Below are 18245 nucleotides of genomic sequence, written 5' to 3'. Positions count from 1 at the left end.
TGCAATGACTATATTTTAGTTATCAAATTTGTGTTAATCTTGTTTATTTTCACTTTGGAATTAGTGTATTTTGAGTTAATTGTTGACAACAAATGACAAATAAATACATTTTAATACCACTTTTTAACACAATAACATGTGAAGAAATCCAAGGGGTAAGAATACTTTTGCAAGGCACTGTATACGTATAGTGTACTTGATCACACACAAGCAGAGTTTCATGAAAAACATCAATGCTTCAACTTAAAAAAACAACTCCAAGTATATTTTGAATGAATATACTAAATTACAATTAAATCGTTTGAAATTGAAGCACAGTTTTAATGAGTGTGTTTAAGTTCAATGACAGTGAACATATAGTATACTAAAAGACTGAAAAACAATACATTTAAAGTACACTTTTAATACGTGTATTGAAGGTTGACGATAGTATACTCATAGTATACTTTAGATATACTAGAAAAATACATCTCATATTTTACAAATATTATTTGAATTTTGAGTATATTTAAGTATACTTTAGTATACTTGTAATATATTAAAATATTATTTTTTTTCAGCTTGGGGGGGAACTCTGTCCCAGTTTACCATCATTTCATTTAAGTGGCACCTTTCCTGCTCTCCTCACCCTCCTTCGCCAACTCCGGTAACACATTGGTATTGAATCGATCTGTCACTGTTAAGTGGTTAAGTAGTTAATGTCTCCCATCGCTTTCCACTGCGTTTCTGGTCCTTAATTCAAAACCCGCTTGTATTATTCGAGTATCAGTAAGAAGCATCTATGTGGTAGGAATTGCATCTGTCTAGGGCCTAGGTCTCACCAAAATGCCTTGCTTGTAGATAGAGAATTAATATGAACACACCATCCTCTTGTCAGGGCAAAACCAATAAGGCCCCCGTTTGCTAAATAATCCTATTTTTGCAAAGGGCAATGGGAGATTAAAATGTATGGATAAAACAAAAGGTTGATGTTTAATTAATAGAGTCTTGTTCATGTCATGATAACATCAGAGGCTCTAGGGGTAAAATATGTATTTGAAATGAATTCACTTGATTGACCCTCAACGGGGAACGCACATCCCATTACCAGGTTGGTCTTCCTGCACATTTCCCTGATAGCGTTCTCTGATACAGACAGAGCAGATGATAAAACATAAATGAATCTGTGCCATCATTGTCAGGTGTCAAATTGGCTGTTAATATCAAGCCTTCCATATGATGGCTTCCTTGGTAACGTTGCGTTAATAGTCTCATTAGCATTGTAAAGGAGAAACCATGCTGGATGACGAACACAAACTGATGGTTGGATTCTGGAACTTGTAGTCTTTTGACAGGGTGTCCATAAAAACTCTGTTGGGTTGCACAGACTATTACATACAGTGTTATCACTGTATCACATATAGCCTTTAAAGATGTTGTCATAAAATCAGAAGGTCTTTACCTGCAGCTGTGGATATGATGTGAGAGAGGACTGGTTGATGTCAGTCATTCTTGTGATATTTGCTTTTTCACATTGTATTCCACTTTCACGAAGAGCTAAATGAGCTCCGGCTATCTCTTGTTGCGCGACGTTGAGGTGGTTTGGCCCTAGCCTGCTTGTATAACACTGTTTTTTTGTCTCACTCCATCAGTTGTTTTTGTTTTGTGCTGGGCTGAGTTTGTTGGTTTGTTTGCCTGCAGCTTGCTTGACAGCTTGGCTCCATTGGGAATAGACTGGCCTTGGTGTCCCCGGCTCTAAATATACCACATCCCACCTAACTCTCAACTCAACTCATCTAAAGTCAGTTCAGTGTTTTGGAAAAGGCCACGGGCTGTGGGGAAACTTTGTGCAGAGCTGCGATTCATTACATGGTATAGACCCATCCGTGGGATCCTAGTCTAGCGCCGCAAAATGACGCATGGCGAATGGCTCCTTCACCATTTTGCTAATGAATGTAGTGGCAATGATAAAAGGAACATGTTCCGATTGGAATGGCCAATTAGAGAACGACACAAAAGAACTCAGTCGGGTTCTCAACTTTCTGTTGACAGTTAGAATAGTATAATACACAAGGTAGGATTTCCAAATTTGGTTGTTACATTAGTAGTTTTTCTCTTGTTATGTCCGTCACTGACAGCCATGTCAGTTAACAATTTTTCAATTGGTAAGTTAAGTCTAGCCAGCAATCTAAGCTTTTAATAATCATGGCCGAATACTGATCGGAAAAACAGGGAACGTGCCCAGGGGCCCTAACCTCGAGGGGGCCCCAATTGATTTTGTTAGTCACTCTCACTCCAATATCATATTATCATGGCATAAGTCATGGCAAAATGTGTACAATTGCTGGAAATTAGCTTTAAAACAGAAAATATTCTCTCTGCCCCATGCTGGAAAACTGTAAATAAAAGTTAGTAGAAGTAGAAGTTAGTAGAATTGTATGAAATGTTTTATAAAATTCCAAAATGTTCTCTACGCCCCATAGTAAAATGTGTGGAATTGTAGGAAATTAACTTTCAAATGTAACATTTTATTCTTCTGCAATCAAGACGGGGTCAATAAAATGTTTTGACCTCAATGTGGGGGGACCCCCGACCAAATCTCGCTTAGGGCCCCCAAAATGCTAGGGCCGGCTCTGGCTACTGGTATAATGCATTTAGTTAAGAGATTGATGTAGTTTAACTACACAAATGGATTGATTGCAGAAGTCAGTTGACTGCATGTGTGGGTATGTAGACCAGTGAGCCACTGCGGCCCCTCATGATGTGGCCCCCACCCCATCAAATTTGCCCGTCCATGCTCTATCTATTACAGAATGCAATTACCTGTTTTGGAATGGGAATAAGAAAATGATTCTTGCTAGTTGTGTATCTTCCAGATAGTGCTGAAAGACCAGGCGTTCATTTTGAAAGGCACAACAAGAAAAGTTTCATTCACTACAGGAGGAAGAGAAATGGGCAAGAGAACATGTTTGACAAAATCATGTTGGAAATAAAACTGCTACCTTACTGCAATGCATCATGGGTTGCCATTGTGACAATTGTGAAAACAGCATGGTCTTAATACATGTCTGGTCTTATAAATGATGGTTTTCTCCCATCCTTATCCTGCGTGTCCTCTGAACTGTGGTCTTCTCCCATCCTTATCCTGCCTGTCGTCTGAACTGTGGTCTTCTCCCATCCTTATCCTGCCTGTCCTCTGAACTGTGGTCTTCTCCCATCCTTATCCTGCCTGTCCTCTGAACTGTGGTCTTCTCCCATCCTTATCCTGCCTGTCCTCTGAACTGTGGTCTTCTCCCATCCTTATCCTGCCTGTCGTCTGAACTGTGGTCTTCTCCCATCCTTATCCTGCCTGTCCTCTGAACTGTGGTCTTCTCCCATCCTTATCCTGCCTGTCCTCTGAACTGTGGTCTTCTCCCATCCTTATCCTGCCTGTCGTCTGAACTGTGGTCTTCTCCCATCCTTATCCTGCCTGTCCTCTGAACTGTGGTCTTCTCCCATCCTTATCCTGCCTGTCCTCTGAACTGTGGTCTTCTCCCATCCTTATCCTGCCTGTCCTCTGAACTGTGGTCTTCTCCCATCCTTATCCTGCCTGTCCTCTGAACTGTGGGAATCAGATGGTTTTAAATGTAGTTAAACAAAGATTTGACATTCCCTAGTTCCGTTTCAGTTTGCTGTATTTCAGTTCAGTCTTTCTACCGTTAAAATGACACGTCAGTGAGATGGTTCTTTTGTTGTTGTTTAGTTTTTTTTTACTAACCAGTATAAATGACTGACATCTATGATTTGTATCACTGGTAATTCTGCATGTAATACATACATGTTATTGATGATTTGTATCACTGGTAATTCTGCATGTAATACATACATGATATTGATGATTTGTATCACTGGTAATTCTGCATGTAATACATACATGTTATTGATGATTTGTATCACTGGTAATTCTGCATGTAATACATACATGTTATTGATGATTTGTATCACTGGTAATTCTGCATGTAATACATACATGATATTGATGATTTGTATCACTGGTAATTCTGCATGTAATACATACATGTTATTGATGATTTGTATCACTGGTAATTCTGCATGTAATACATACATGTTATTGATGATTTGTATCACTGGTAATTCTGCATGTAATACATACATGATATTGATGATTGATCTGCAAAGTCCTGAAAATGCCTAATCCAACTTAATGCTGTTAGCTTGAGTTTTAGCACTGACTAGACCATGAGATGAAAATCAGCTCAGATCACAGGACTTTTTGTATATCAACATAACAGTCAGGATAGTGAGCAGTGCACCGTCTGCTTCTCCAGGTGTGTTTGTGTGTATATTTATATATAAATGTGTGTCAAACATTTCTCTCCTTCTCACTCCCAGCCCGAGTGTGTGACAACGAGCTCCTGCGCTGTCAGAACGGTGGTGTGTGTCTGAACAACCTGCGGTGCCAGTGTACCCCAGCCTACACGGGCCTGCTGTGTGAGAAGCCCCGCTGTGAGTCGGAGCTGGGGAGCTGTGGTGGGCCCAACTCGGGTCAAGCCGCCCTCTCACCTATATCGCTCCCCACCCTGCTGCTGCTCCTGCTGGGCTGGATGCTGCTCAGAGGGTTCTCCTACTGGCCCTGGCCTACTCTGCTCTGAGAACCATAGACCTACTGTCTATTCTGAACTGGTGGAGCGTACTGCCCAATAATCAACTACAACAACACCCAGAACTACAACAACACCCAGAACTACAACAACAACCAGAACTACAACAACAACCAGAACTACAACTACAACCAGAACTACAACACCCATGAGTTTATTCTACTGTACTGTAATGTACTGTACGAGCTGTCCACCAGACACAGCAAGGACACACACTGTCTGTAAGGAAATGTGCCAGAATGAACGCAAAACTTTAATTTAAGGAAATAAAATAAAAAAATATATATAGAAATTAGAGTAAATACCAGATATTTAAAAAAGAGTTTAACTTGAGCATTTGCTTCATAAAAAGTCAAACCAGTCTGGCAACGGAGACCAGTGACCTAAGCCATACCAGAGACTTTTCCCCCTTACTGTCAAAAGGTGGGACTGGGGATGACAGACACTTTACTCACTTCCTCTCTTATCGCCACGGCAACAGCAGCTGTGAACCAATCAGCGGCAGCAAGCTCTAGATAGCAAGGCCAGCAGCTGCAAGCTGCCCCTGTTCCCAGGGGTTTGATGCTGGCTGCACTGAACTGCTTCTGGGCTGAACTGACTGACTAACTGACTGACTAACTGACTGGCTAACTGACTGGCTGACTACATAAAACTGTCCCTACCCATGCTGATTTGAAAAATAAATAAAAAAAGAGAAATCGAGCCGGAGGAAAAATAATAAAATAAAAAAGGAAATGTAAGCATTCTTTGCTGTCAGTATATTGTGGATATAAGGTAATCCATCCAGACTGCCACAAATCTTACCCAAGTCTATCTCTCTCTCTCTGTCCTTTTCTTATTCTGTCCCTCGCTCTGTCTCCCTCTCTCTATTTATCTTTCTGTCTTCCTCTTCCTACTTCTCTATCTCTCTCCCTATATTCCTCGGCTGTCCCCCTCCCTCCCTCCCTCCCTCCCTCCAGCCTGCCCAGCCCCTCCCTCCAGCCCTGCCCAGCCCCTCCCTCCAGTCCTACCCAGCCCCTCCCTCCACTGACCTGTGCTTTTGTGAACGTTACTCTGTAACCCTTGTCGGTTGAAAGATATTTTGTCCAATGTTAGTGACGCACATGTGTAATACCCTCCAAAAGAAATCAGACTACCTGTATACTTATTTTACCTGATACCTTGGTCAAAGTGTGTGTTCACCTGAGCTGACAAAGTGCTAAAGGAATCATCAGTTATTTTCTTCACAGAGCAAAAACAACATGTAATAACTTATTTTGTACTACTGACCAAGCAGTGTTAAAAAGGCAACTTCTTAATGTGTCTACTCCAGATGAAAACTACTGTAAAATGCAGAAGAAATGCCTTTGACTTTTGTTCAGTTTTAATTTTTGTTATTTCCTTTTGGTGGGGCAGAGTTTCCTCAGTATTGGCATCGTGCTGGCATCAAATTATATCAGTTTATATCTACAGTATACTACAGTGTAATGAGATCCCACTAAAGGACATTCTAAATGTTTTCTTGTTGCTTTAATACTGGAACAATTTAAGTGAATAAAAGTTTAAGAAATAAGTTGAGATAGCTGTGTTGATCTTTGCTTGTTCCTCAATTGAAAATTCAACACTAAATAAGGTGCAATAATTGAAAAATGTGTATGCACTTTAAGACACAAACAGTAGTATTGCCATGATTACTCCCTCTCCCCCTCTCCGGCACTCGAAATTGCCAGTTGTCTCATCAGTACGCACACCTGCCACCATCGTTACGCACACCTGCGCCTCATTAGACTCACCTGGACTCCATCACCTTCCTGATGACCTCCCCTATATCTGTCACTCCCTTTGGTTCTTTCCTCAGGTGTTATTGTCTCTGTCTCTGTTTCATGTCTGTATGCTACTTGCATTTTGTACTATGTTATATTTGTTATTAAATTTACACTCCCTGTATGTGCTTCCTGACTCCCAGCGTACACGTTACAAGTATATTGTTTTTTTTTAAGCACAAAGATAAGCTGATGAAAAGACCTTAAAATACCTTGGGAGATGCTAATAATGACAAACTGGGGGTGGATAATACTATGAGCCTCAGTGATATGTGTGTGCGTGTTATTTATATTGAATTCAATCCGGTAAAGTTTGGTTTCAGTGGAATGCATTGTGGGAGAGGGAGGGTGAATTAAAACATGAACAGCTATCGACATCTCCCTGAGAGACTGTGTTAAATGTTTATACAGTGGGTAGTGGGTATTATCAGATACTAGACAGTTTATCCATACCCATGCTATATACTTTGTTGATGAAGGACTGTAAGAGAGGGCCTAGAAATAGATGTAATTCCAATTTCCATTTTTGGGGGGGTATTTGGACAGTCTCTGCATTCAAAACAAAGAGATTCTCACTTAAAAATAAAGATACACAATTGTGGAAACATTTAACATCAATCACTATTTCTTCACACGATTAAGTTTTTTGTTGTTGTATCATTACAGTAGCTATCACTATCATTACAGTAGCTATCACTATCATATAAGAAGCTCCAGGGTGTTACTGCTTCGCTCTGCCTCCCAACATTCACACCCCAGAGACGTGCTGATGAAGCCAGTCAAAGTCATGGTTTTGTCAAGGTCCCCGTACACTGGCACTAATTTTAACCATACGTTCAGCCCAGGTGTCAGTGTGAATGCTGTGTAGAGAATGAAAATAGACTACATGCGTTCTGGGAGAAGACTTCATCCTAGATAGCTCACCTTCAACAGATTCTCTGCTATCTGCTCACTGACCTGAACACACAGAATCACTAAACACAACCCAGCTCTGTCAGTAAACAATGATAGTGTCCAGCTAGCGGCTGGGCTGTGCCCCTGGTCCACTTAGCCGTAAACTTTGTAAAGAGTTGTTTTAAAAGTCATACTGTCTCACAGAATGGATGGAGAGGAGTATTTTTGTTAGTTGACCATATTCTTGTCTGTAATCCTTGTCCATTTTCTTGTGTACTTGTTATGTAGACCCCTACTGTTGTGTAGTTTAGTTCACCAACATGTCTTTAGTAATGACCACCCCTAGTGTTGTGTAGTTTAGTTCACCAACATGTCTTTAATAATGACCATCCCTACTGTTGTGTAGTTTAGTTCACCAACATCTCTTTAGTAATGACCACCCCTAGTGTTGTGTAGTTTAGTTCACCAACATGTCTTTAATAATGACCATCCCTACTGTTGTGTAGTTTAATTCACCAACATGTCTTTAATAATGACCATCCCTTGTAAGGGTTACGGAACTGGTGGCAGTGAAGTCAGATGCAGGAGAGCAGAGATGGGTAATAGCCGGAGCAGTTTTAATTCCAAAACCCACGGCAATACAAAAAGAAACCTGCATGGGTACAAAACCCGAGGCGCACCAGTAACATAGCGTACAAGCACTTACAAACAAACAATTCCACACAAGGACATGGGGGGAACAGAGGGTTAAATACACAACAATTAATGATGGAAATGGAAACCAGATGTGTAAGAAAACAAGACAAAACAAATGGAAAATGAAAAGTGGATCGACGATGACTAGAAGACCGGTGACGCCGAACGCCGAACAAGGAGAGGAAACGACTTCGGTGGAAGTCGGGACATCTCTACCATTGTGTAGTTTAGTTCACCAACATCTCTTTAATAATGACCATCCCTACTGTTGTGTAGTTTAGTTCACCAACATGTCTTTAATAATGACCATCCCTACTGTTGTGTAGTTTAGTTCACCAACATGTCTTTAATAATGACCATCCCTACTGTTGTGTAGTTTAGTTCACCAACATGTCTTTAATAATGACCATCCCTACTGTTGTGTAGTTTAGTTCACCAACATGTCTTTAATAATGACCATCCCTACTGTTGTGTAGTTTAGTTCACCAACATGTCTTTAATAATGACCATCCCTACTGTTGTGTAGTTTAGTTCACCAACATGTCTTTAATAATGACCATCCCTACTGTTGTGTAGTTTAATTCACCAACATCTCTTTAATAATGACCATCCCTACTGTTGTGTAGTTTAGTTCACCAACATGTCTTAAATAATGGCCATCCCTACTGTTGTGTAGTTTAGTTCACCAACATCTCTTTAATAATGACCACCCCTACTGTTGTGTAGTTTAGTTCACCAACATCTCTTTAATAATGACCTTACCAAGGTAAAAGGAAGGATGAGAAATAAAGAGATGCTTCTTGAACGAAAATACCTGAAGAACAAATGAGTCAAGAGAAGCCATTAGGAAGTTATGGGAGGCAGTGGAAACACACCCTGAAGAGAGTTCCTGTATTGTGGGCTACAGTAGCCTGGTACCCTTTCACACTACTTAGCTGAGCTGAGACCAACCATGCAAAGCTGAGCAGTGACCAACCATGCAAAGCTGAGCTGAGACCAACCATGCAAAGCTGAACTGAGACCAACCATGCAAACCTGAGCTGTGACCAACCATGCAAAGCTGAGCTGTGACCAACCATGCAAAGCTGAACTGAGACCAACCATGCAAACCTGAGCTGTGACCAACCATGCAAAGCTGAGCTGTGACCAACCATGCAAAGCTGAACTGAGACCAACCATGCAAAGCTGAGCTGTGACCAACCATGCTGAGCTGTACTGGCTGGGTTCCGCATCACTACACTCTTAGAAAAAAAGGTGCTATCTAGAACTCAAAGGGTTCTTCGGCTGTTCCTATTGTGGAACCCTTTGAAGAACCCTGTTTGGGTTCCAGGTAGAACCCTGTTTGGGTTCCAGGTAGAACCCTTTTTGGTTCCAGGTAGAACCCTTTTTGGTTCCAGATAGAACCCTTTGGGTTCCAGGGCTGAGTGTAGAGTAACTGGGCTGGGCTGAGTGTAAGCTGCAGTACCGTGGACTGGGCTGAGTGTACTGTAGTTGGGCTGGGTGTAGAGTAACTGTGCTGGGTGTAGAGTAACTGGGCTGGGTGTAGAGTAACGGCGCTGGGTGTAGAGTAACTGGGCTGAGTGTAGAGTAACGGGGCTGGGTGTAGAGTAACGGGGCTGGGTGTAGAGTAACGGGGCTGGGTGTAGAGTAACTGGGCTGAGTGTAGAGTAACTGGGCTGGGTGTAGAGTAACTGGGCTGGGTGTAGTGTAACTGGGCTGGGTGTAGAGTAACTGGGCTGGGTGTAGAGTAACGGGGCTGGGTGTAGAGTAACTGGGCTGGGTGTAGAGTAACGGGGCTGGGTGTAGAGTAACTGGGCTGAGTGTAGAGTAACGGGGCTGGGTGTAGAGTAACGGGGCTGGGTGTAGAGTAACGGGGCTGGGTCTATCCTTCTGTATTGACCTTGGGCCCTGATGCTTTGTTTCCCTGCATGGTCCCAATGCTTCTCTCTTTGTGTGATAATGAATGCAGAGATCCAGCCAGACACAGCAGCCATCGATTTGTGTTCCTTTCTGAGCAGTCATCTTTACTTGTCAAATGCCCAGCTCTTTCCACGCTTTCAAACCCGCCGTCAGTCAGTTAATGGAACCCAGCGTGGGGTCGTCAATGCATTCTTATCCTGTTTAGAATGACCAATCTCCCATCTCCCAGATTATTATAACTACAGTGTTCGAAAATACTTATTCAGCAGTCCCCGTAGGGTAACCCTTTTTGGTTCCAGGTAGAACTATGTTGGGTTCTATGTAGAACCCAACCCAACATGTGTAAAAGCTTCTAGATAGAACTCAAAAGGGGTTCTACCTGGAACCAAAAGGTTTCAACCTGGAACCAAAAAGGGTTATTAGTTAGAGTCGGATAGACTGGAACACTTCTACAGTCATTACGGTACAGATATCTTTATCATGGCTCCTCTCTATACTATTTGTATGATCCTCCAGGTGTTTGTACCGTAGATATGATGTGAAAATGACTGTCTGCTTCATTATCCTGTAATTCTCAAATGCCAAGGCTGTTGATGCTGAAGCCTCTACATTAGTTCCTGTTAGACACACATCAGTGGTGAGGGGATGTGAGGTTGAGCCTGTGTCTCAATACTACTATTCTGTACCACCTACTTCATTACATCTGATGGTCCAAAAGCCACTAAGGAAAGGAGATGAAGATATAGGAAGCTATTTAGGACTACTGTTTGAGACACAGATCAGTTCACCTCTAGCCAACGCCAGAGACAGTGGTTTAAATGGATTATCTTGAAATGCTAATCTGCTAATTAGCTTCCCTGCGCCTGAAGCAAGGTGTCTGTCTGTCTGTCAATCAGAATAAAGGTTTGAGTAATGTAGTCTGTGCTAATGTGACATGGCGTCTTGTTAGCATGTCAAATAAATCGTTGCCTCATCCACACCAAAACACCCCCTCCGCAATCACACATATAGTCTCCCACACCAAAACACCCCCTCAGCAATCACACATAGAGTCTCCCACACCAAAACACCCCCTCCGCAATCACACATGTAGTCTCCCACACCAAAACACCCCCTCCGCAATCACACATACAGTCTACCAAACCAAAACACCCCCTCAGCAATCACACATATAGTCTCCCACACCAAAACACCCCCTCCGCAATCACACATATAGTCTCCCACACCAAAACACCCCCTCCGCAATCACACATATAGTCTCCCACACCAAAACACCCCCTCCAAAACACCCCCTCCGCAATCACACATATAGTCTCCCACACCAAAACACCCCATCCGCAGTCACACATATATGTCTCCCACACCAAAACACCCCCTCCGCAATCACACATATAGTCTCCCACACCAAAACACCCCCTCCGCAGTCACACATATAGTCACCCACACCAAAACACCCCCTCCGCAATCACACATATAGTATCCCACACCAAAACAACCCCTCCGCAGTCACACATATATTCTCCCACACCAAAACACCCCCTCCGCAGTCACACATATAGTCTCCCACACCAAAACACCCCCACTGCAGTCACACATATATTCTCCCACACCAAAACACCCCCTCCGCAGTTACACATATAGTCTCCCACACCAAAACACCCCCTCCGCAATCACACATATAGTCTCCCACACCAAAACACCCCCTCCGCAGTCACACATATAGTCTCCCACACCAAAACACACCCTCCGCAGTCACACATATAGTCTCCCACACCAAAACACCCCCTCCGCAATCACACATATAGTCTCCCACACCAAAACACCCCCTCCGTAATCACACATATTGTCTCCCACACCAAAACACCCCCTCCAAAATACCCCCCTCCGCAATCACACATATAGTCTCCCACACCAAAACACCCCCTCCGCAGTCACACATATAGTCTCCCACACCAAAACACCCCCTCCAAAACATCCCCTCCGCAATCACACATATAGTCTCCCACACCAAAACACCCCCTCCAAAACACCCCCTCCGCAATCACACATATAGTCTCCCACACCAAAACACCCCTCCGCAGTCACACATATAGTCTCCCACACCAAAACACCCCCTCCAAAACACCCCCTCCGCAATCACACATATAGTCTCCCACACCAAAACACCCCCTCCGCAATCACAGATATAGCCTCCCACACCAAAACACCCCCTCAGCAGTCACACATATAGTCTCCCACACCAAAACACCCCCTCCGCAATCACACATATAGTCTCCCACACCAAAACACCCCCTCCGCAGTCACACATATAGTCTCCCACACCAAAACACCCCCTCCGCAATCACACATATAGTATCCCACACCAAAACAACCCCTCCGCAGTCACACATATATTCTCCCACACCAAAACACCCCCTCCGCAGTCACACATATAGTCTCCCACACCAAAACACCCCCACTGCAGTCACACATATATTCTCCCACACCAAAACACCCCCTCCGCAGTTACACATATAGTCTCCCACACCAAAACACCCCCTCCGCAATCACACATATAGTCTCCCACACCAAAACACCCCCTCCGCAATCACTAATATAGTCTCCCACACCAAAACACACACTCCGCAGTCACACACATATAGTCTCCCACACCAAAACACCCCCTTCACAGTCACACATATAGTCTCCCACACCAAAACACCCCCTCCAAAATACCCCCTCCGCAGTCACACATATAGTCTCCCACACCAAATCACCCCCTCCGCAGTCCCACACATATTCTCCCACACCAAAACACCCCCTCCGCAGTCACATATATAGTCTCCCACTCCAAAACACCCCATCCGCAGTCACACATATATTCTCCCACACCAAAACACCCCCTCCGCAGTCACACATGTAGTCTCCCACACCAAAACACCCCCTCCGCAGTCACACGTATAGTCTCCCACACCAAAACACCCCCTCCCCAATCACACATATAGTCTCCCACACCAAAACACCCCCTCCACAATCACACATATAGTCTCCCACACCAAAACACCCCCTCCGCAATCACACATATAGGCTTCGACACCAAAACACCCCCTCCGCAATCACACATATAGTCTCCCACACCAAAACACCCCCTCCACAATCACACATATAGTCTCCCACACCAAAACATCCCCTCCGCAATCACACATATAGTCTCCCACACCAAAACACCCCCTCCGCAATCACACATATAGTCTCTCACACCAAAACACCCCCTCCAAAACACCCCCTCCGCAATCACACATATAGTCTCCCACACCAAAACACACCCTCCGCAATCACACATATAGTCTCCCACACCAAAACACCCCCTCCGCAATCACACATATAGTCTCCCACACCAAAACACCCCCTCCACAGTCACACATATAGTCTCCCACACCAAAACACCCCCTCCGCAATCACACATATAGTCTCCCACACCAAAACACCCCCTCCAAACCTCCGCAATCACACATATAGTCTCCCACACCAAAACACCCCTCCGCAATCACACATATAGTCTCCCACACCAAAACACCCCTCCGCAATCACACATATAGTCTCCCACACCAAAACACCCCCTCCGCAATCACACATATAGTCTCCCACACCAAAACACCCCCTCCGCAGTCACACATATAGTCTCCCACACCAAAACACCCCCTCCGCAGTCACACATATAGTCTCCCACACCAAAACACCCCCCTCCGCAGTCACACATATAGTCTCCCACACCAAAACACCCCCCTCCGCAGTCACACATATAGTCTCCCACACCAAAACACCCCCTCCGCAGTCACACATATATTCTCCCACACCAAAACACCCCCTCCGCAGTCACACATATAGTCTCCCACACCAAAACACCCCCTCCGCAGTCACACATATAGTCTCCCACACCAAAACACCCCCTCCGCAGTCACACATATAGTCTCCCACACCAAAACACCCCCTCCGCAATCACACATATAGTCTCCCACACCAAAACACCCCCTCCGCAGTCACACATATAGTCTCCCACACCAAAACACCCCCTCCGCAGTCACACATATAGTCTCCCACACCAAAACACCCCCTCCGCAGTCACACATATAGTCTCCCACACCAAAACACCCCCTCCGCAGTCACACATATAGTCTCCCACACCAAAACACCCCCTCCGCAGTCACACATATAGTCTCCCACACCAAAACACCCCCCTCCGCAGTCACACATATAGTCTCCCACACCAAAACACCCCCTCCGCAGTCACACATATAGTCTCCCACACCAAAACACCCCCTCCGCAGTCACACATATAGTCTCCCACACCAAAACACCCCCTCCGCAATCACACATATAGTCTCCCACACCAAAACACCCCCTCCGCAATCACACATATAGTCTCCCACACCAAAACACCCCCTCCGCAATCACACATATAGTCTCCCACACCAAAACACCCCCTCCGCAATCACACATATAGTCTCCGACACCGAAACACCCCCTCCGCAATCACACATATAGTCTCCCACACCAAAACACCCCCTCCGCAGTCACACATATAGTCTCCCACACCAAAACACCCCCTCCGCAATCACACATATAGTCTCCCACACCAACACACCCCCTCCGCAGTCACACATATAGTCTCCCACACCAAAACACCCCTCCAAAACACCCCCTCCGCAATCACACATATAGTCTCCCACACCAAAACACCCCCCTCCGCAGTCACACATATAGTCTCCCACACCAAAACACCCCCTCCGCAATCACACATATAGTCTCCCACACCAAAACACCCCCTCCGCAATCACACATATAGTCTCCCACACCAAAACACCCCCTCCGCAATCACACATATAGTCTCCCACACCAAAACACCCCCTCCGCAATCACACATATAGTCTCCCACACCAAAACACCCCCTCCGCAGTCACACATATAGTCTCCCACACCAAAACACCCCCTCCGCAATCACACATATAGTCTCCCACACCAAAACACCCCCTCCGCAGTCACACATATAGTCTCCCACACCAAAACACCCCCTCCGCAATCACACATATAGTCTCCCACACCAAAACACCCCCTCCGCAGTCACACATATAGTCTCCCACACCAAAACACCCCCTCCGCAATCACACATATAGTCTCCCACACCAAAACACCCCCTCCGCAGTCACACATATATTCTCCCACACCAAAACACCCCCTCCGCAGTCACACATATAGTCTCCCACACCAAAACACCCCCTCCGCAATCACACATATAGTCTCCCACACCAAAACACCCCCTCCGCAGTCACACATATAGTCTCCCACACCAAAACACCCCCTCCGCAATCACACATATAGTCTCCCACACCAAAACACCCCCTCCGCAATCACACATATAGTCTCCCACACCAAAACACCCCCTCCGCAATCACACATATAGTCTCCCACACCAAAACACCCCCTCCGCAATCACACATATAGTCTCCCACACCAAAACACCCCTCCAACCCCTCCGCAATCACACATATAGTCTCCCACACCAAAACACCCCCTCCGCAGTCACACATATAGTCTCCCACACCAAAACACCCCCTCCGCAATCACACATATAGTCTCCCACACCAAAACACCCCCTCCGCAATCACACATATAGTCTCCCACACCAAAACACCCCCTCCGCAGTCACACATATAGTCTCCCACACCAAAACACCCCCTCCGCAATCACACATATAGTCTCCCACACCAAAACACCCCCTCCGCAATCACACATATAGTCTCCCACACCAAAACACCCCTCCGCAATCACACATATAGTCTCCCACACCAAAACACCCCCTCCGCAATCACACATATAGTCTCCCACACCAAAACACCCCCTCCGCAATCACACATATAGTCTCCCACACCAAAACACCCCTCCGCAATCACACATATAGTCTCCCACACCAAAACACCCCCTCCGCAATCACACATATAGTCTCCCACACCAAAACACCCCCTCCGCAATCACACATATAGTCTCCCACACCAAAACACCCCCCTCCGCAGTCACACATATAGTCTCCCACACCAAAACACCCCCTCCGCAATCACACATATAGTCTCCCACACCAAAACACCCCCTCCGCAGTCACACATATAGTCTCCCACACCAAAACACCCCCTCCGCAATCACACATATAGTCTCCCACACCAAAACACCCCCTCCGCAATCACACATATAGTCTCCCACACCAAAACACCCCCCACTCCGCAATCACACATATAGTCTCCCACACCAAAACACCCCCTCCGCAGTCACACATATAGTCTCCCACACCAAAACACCCCCTCCGCAGTCACACATATAGTCTCCCACACCAAAACACCCCCCTCCGCAGTCACACATATAGTCTCCCACACCAAAACACCCCCTCCGCAATCACACATATAGTCTCCCACACCAAAACACCCCCTCCGCAATCACACATATAGTCTCCCACACCAAAACACCCCCTCCGCAGTCACACATATAGTCTCCCACACCAAAACACCCCCTCCGCAATCACACATATAGTCTCCCACACCAAAACACCCCCTCCGCAGTCACACATATAGTCTCCCACACCAAAACACCCCCTCCGCAGTCACACATATAGTCTCCCACACCAAACACACCCCCTCCGCAGTCACACATATAGTCTCCCACACCAAAACACCCCCTCCGCAATCACACATATAGTCTCCCACACCAAAACACCCCCTCCGCAGTCACACATATAGTCTCCCACACCAAACACCCCAAAACACCCCTCCGCAATCACACATATAGTCTCCCACACCAAAACACCCCCTCCGCAATCACACATATAGTCTCCCACACCAAAACACCCCTCCGCAATCACACATATAGTCTCCCACACCAAAACACCCCCTCCGCAATCACACATATAGTCTCCCACACCAAAACACCCCCTCCGCAATCACACATATAGTCTCCCACACCAAAACACCCCCTCCGCAGTCACACATATAGTCTCCCAAACCAAAACACCCCCTCCGTAATCACACATATAGTCTCCCACACCAAAACACCCCCTCCGCAGTCACACATATAGTCTCCCACACCAAAACACCCCCTCCATCGATCACACATATAGTCTCCCACACCAAAACACCCCCTCCGCAGTCACACATATAGTCTCCCACACCAAAACACCCCCTCCGCAGTCACACATATAGTCTCCCACACCAAAACACCCCCTCCGCAATCACACATATAGTCTCCCACACCAAAACACCCCCTCCGCAATCACACATATAGTCTCCCACACCAAAACACCCCCTCCGCAATCACACATATAGTCTCCCACACCAAAACACCCCCTCCGCAATCACACATATAGTCTCCCACACCAAAACACCCCCTCCGCAATCACACATATAGTCTCCCACACCAAAACACCCCCTCCGCAGTCACACATATAGTCTCCCACACCAAAACACCCCTCCAAAACCCCCCTCCGCAATCACACATATAGTCTCCCACACCAAAACACCCCCTCCGCAGTCACACATATAGTCTCCCACACCAAAACACCCCCTCCGCAATCACACATATAGTCTCCCACACCAAAACACCCCCTCCGCAATCACACATATAGTCTCCCACACCAAAACACCCCCTCCGCAATCACACATATAGTCTCCCACACCAAAACACCCCCTCCGCAGTCACACATATAGTCTCCCACACCAAAACACCCCCCTCCGCAGTCACACATATAGTCTCCCACACCAAAACACCCCCTCCGCAGTCACACATATAGTCTCCCACACCAAAACACCCCCTCCGCAATCACACATATAGTCTCCCACACCAAAACACCCCCTCCGCAGTCACACATATAGTCTCCCACACCAAAACACCCCCTCCGCAGTCACACATATAGTCTCCCACACCAAAACACCCCTCCGCAATCACACATATAGTCTCCCACACCAAAACACCCCCTCCGCAATCACACATATAGTCTCCCACACCAAAACACCCCCTCCGCAATCACACATATAGTCTCCCACACCAAAACACCCCCTCCGCAATCACACATATAGTCTCCCACACCAAAACACCCCCTCCGCAATCACACATATAGTCTCCCACACCAAAACACCCCCTCCGCAATCACACATATAGTCTCCCACACCAAAACACCCCTCCAAAACACCCCTCCGCAATCACACATATAGTCTCCCACACCAAAACACCCCTCCGCAGATCACACATATAGTCTCCCACACCAAAACACCCC

At 45.9% G+C, this 18245-nt stretch overlaps 1 protein-coding gene across 3 annotated transcripts in view; it reads left to right on the top strand.

Annotated features, from left to right (window-relative positions):
- LOC106590637 (netrin-G1) overlaps positions 1-5509 on the top strand; it is a 250242-nt gene extending 244733 nt beyond the window's left edge. For all 3 annotated transcript variants that reach the window (XM_045710904.1, XM_045710905.1, XM_045710903.1), the window contains one exon: positions 4372-5509. In XM_045710904.1, coding sequence (XP_045566860.1) covers positions 4372-4631 — 260 coding nt within the window. In that variant the 3' untranslated portion in view covers positions 4632-5509. The remainder of the gene's footprint in view (positions 1-4371) is intronic.
- Positions 5510-18245: the final 12736 nt, after the last annotated feature.

The sequence above is a fragment of the Salmo salar genome, chromosome ssa29, assembly GCF_905237065.1.
Source record: "Salmo salar chromosome ssa29, Ssal_v3.1, whole genome shotgun sequence".
In the NCBI taxonomy this organism is placed as follows: domain Eukaryota; kingdom Metazoa; phylum Chordata; class Actinopteri; order Salmoniformes; family Salmonidae; genus Salmo; species Salmo salar.
This window is presented reverse-complemented; position numbering and strand designations above follow the sequence as displayed.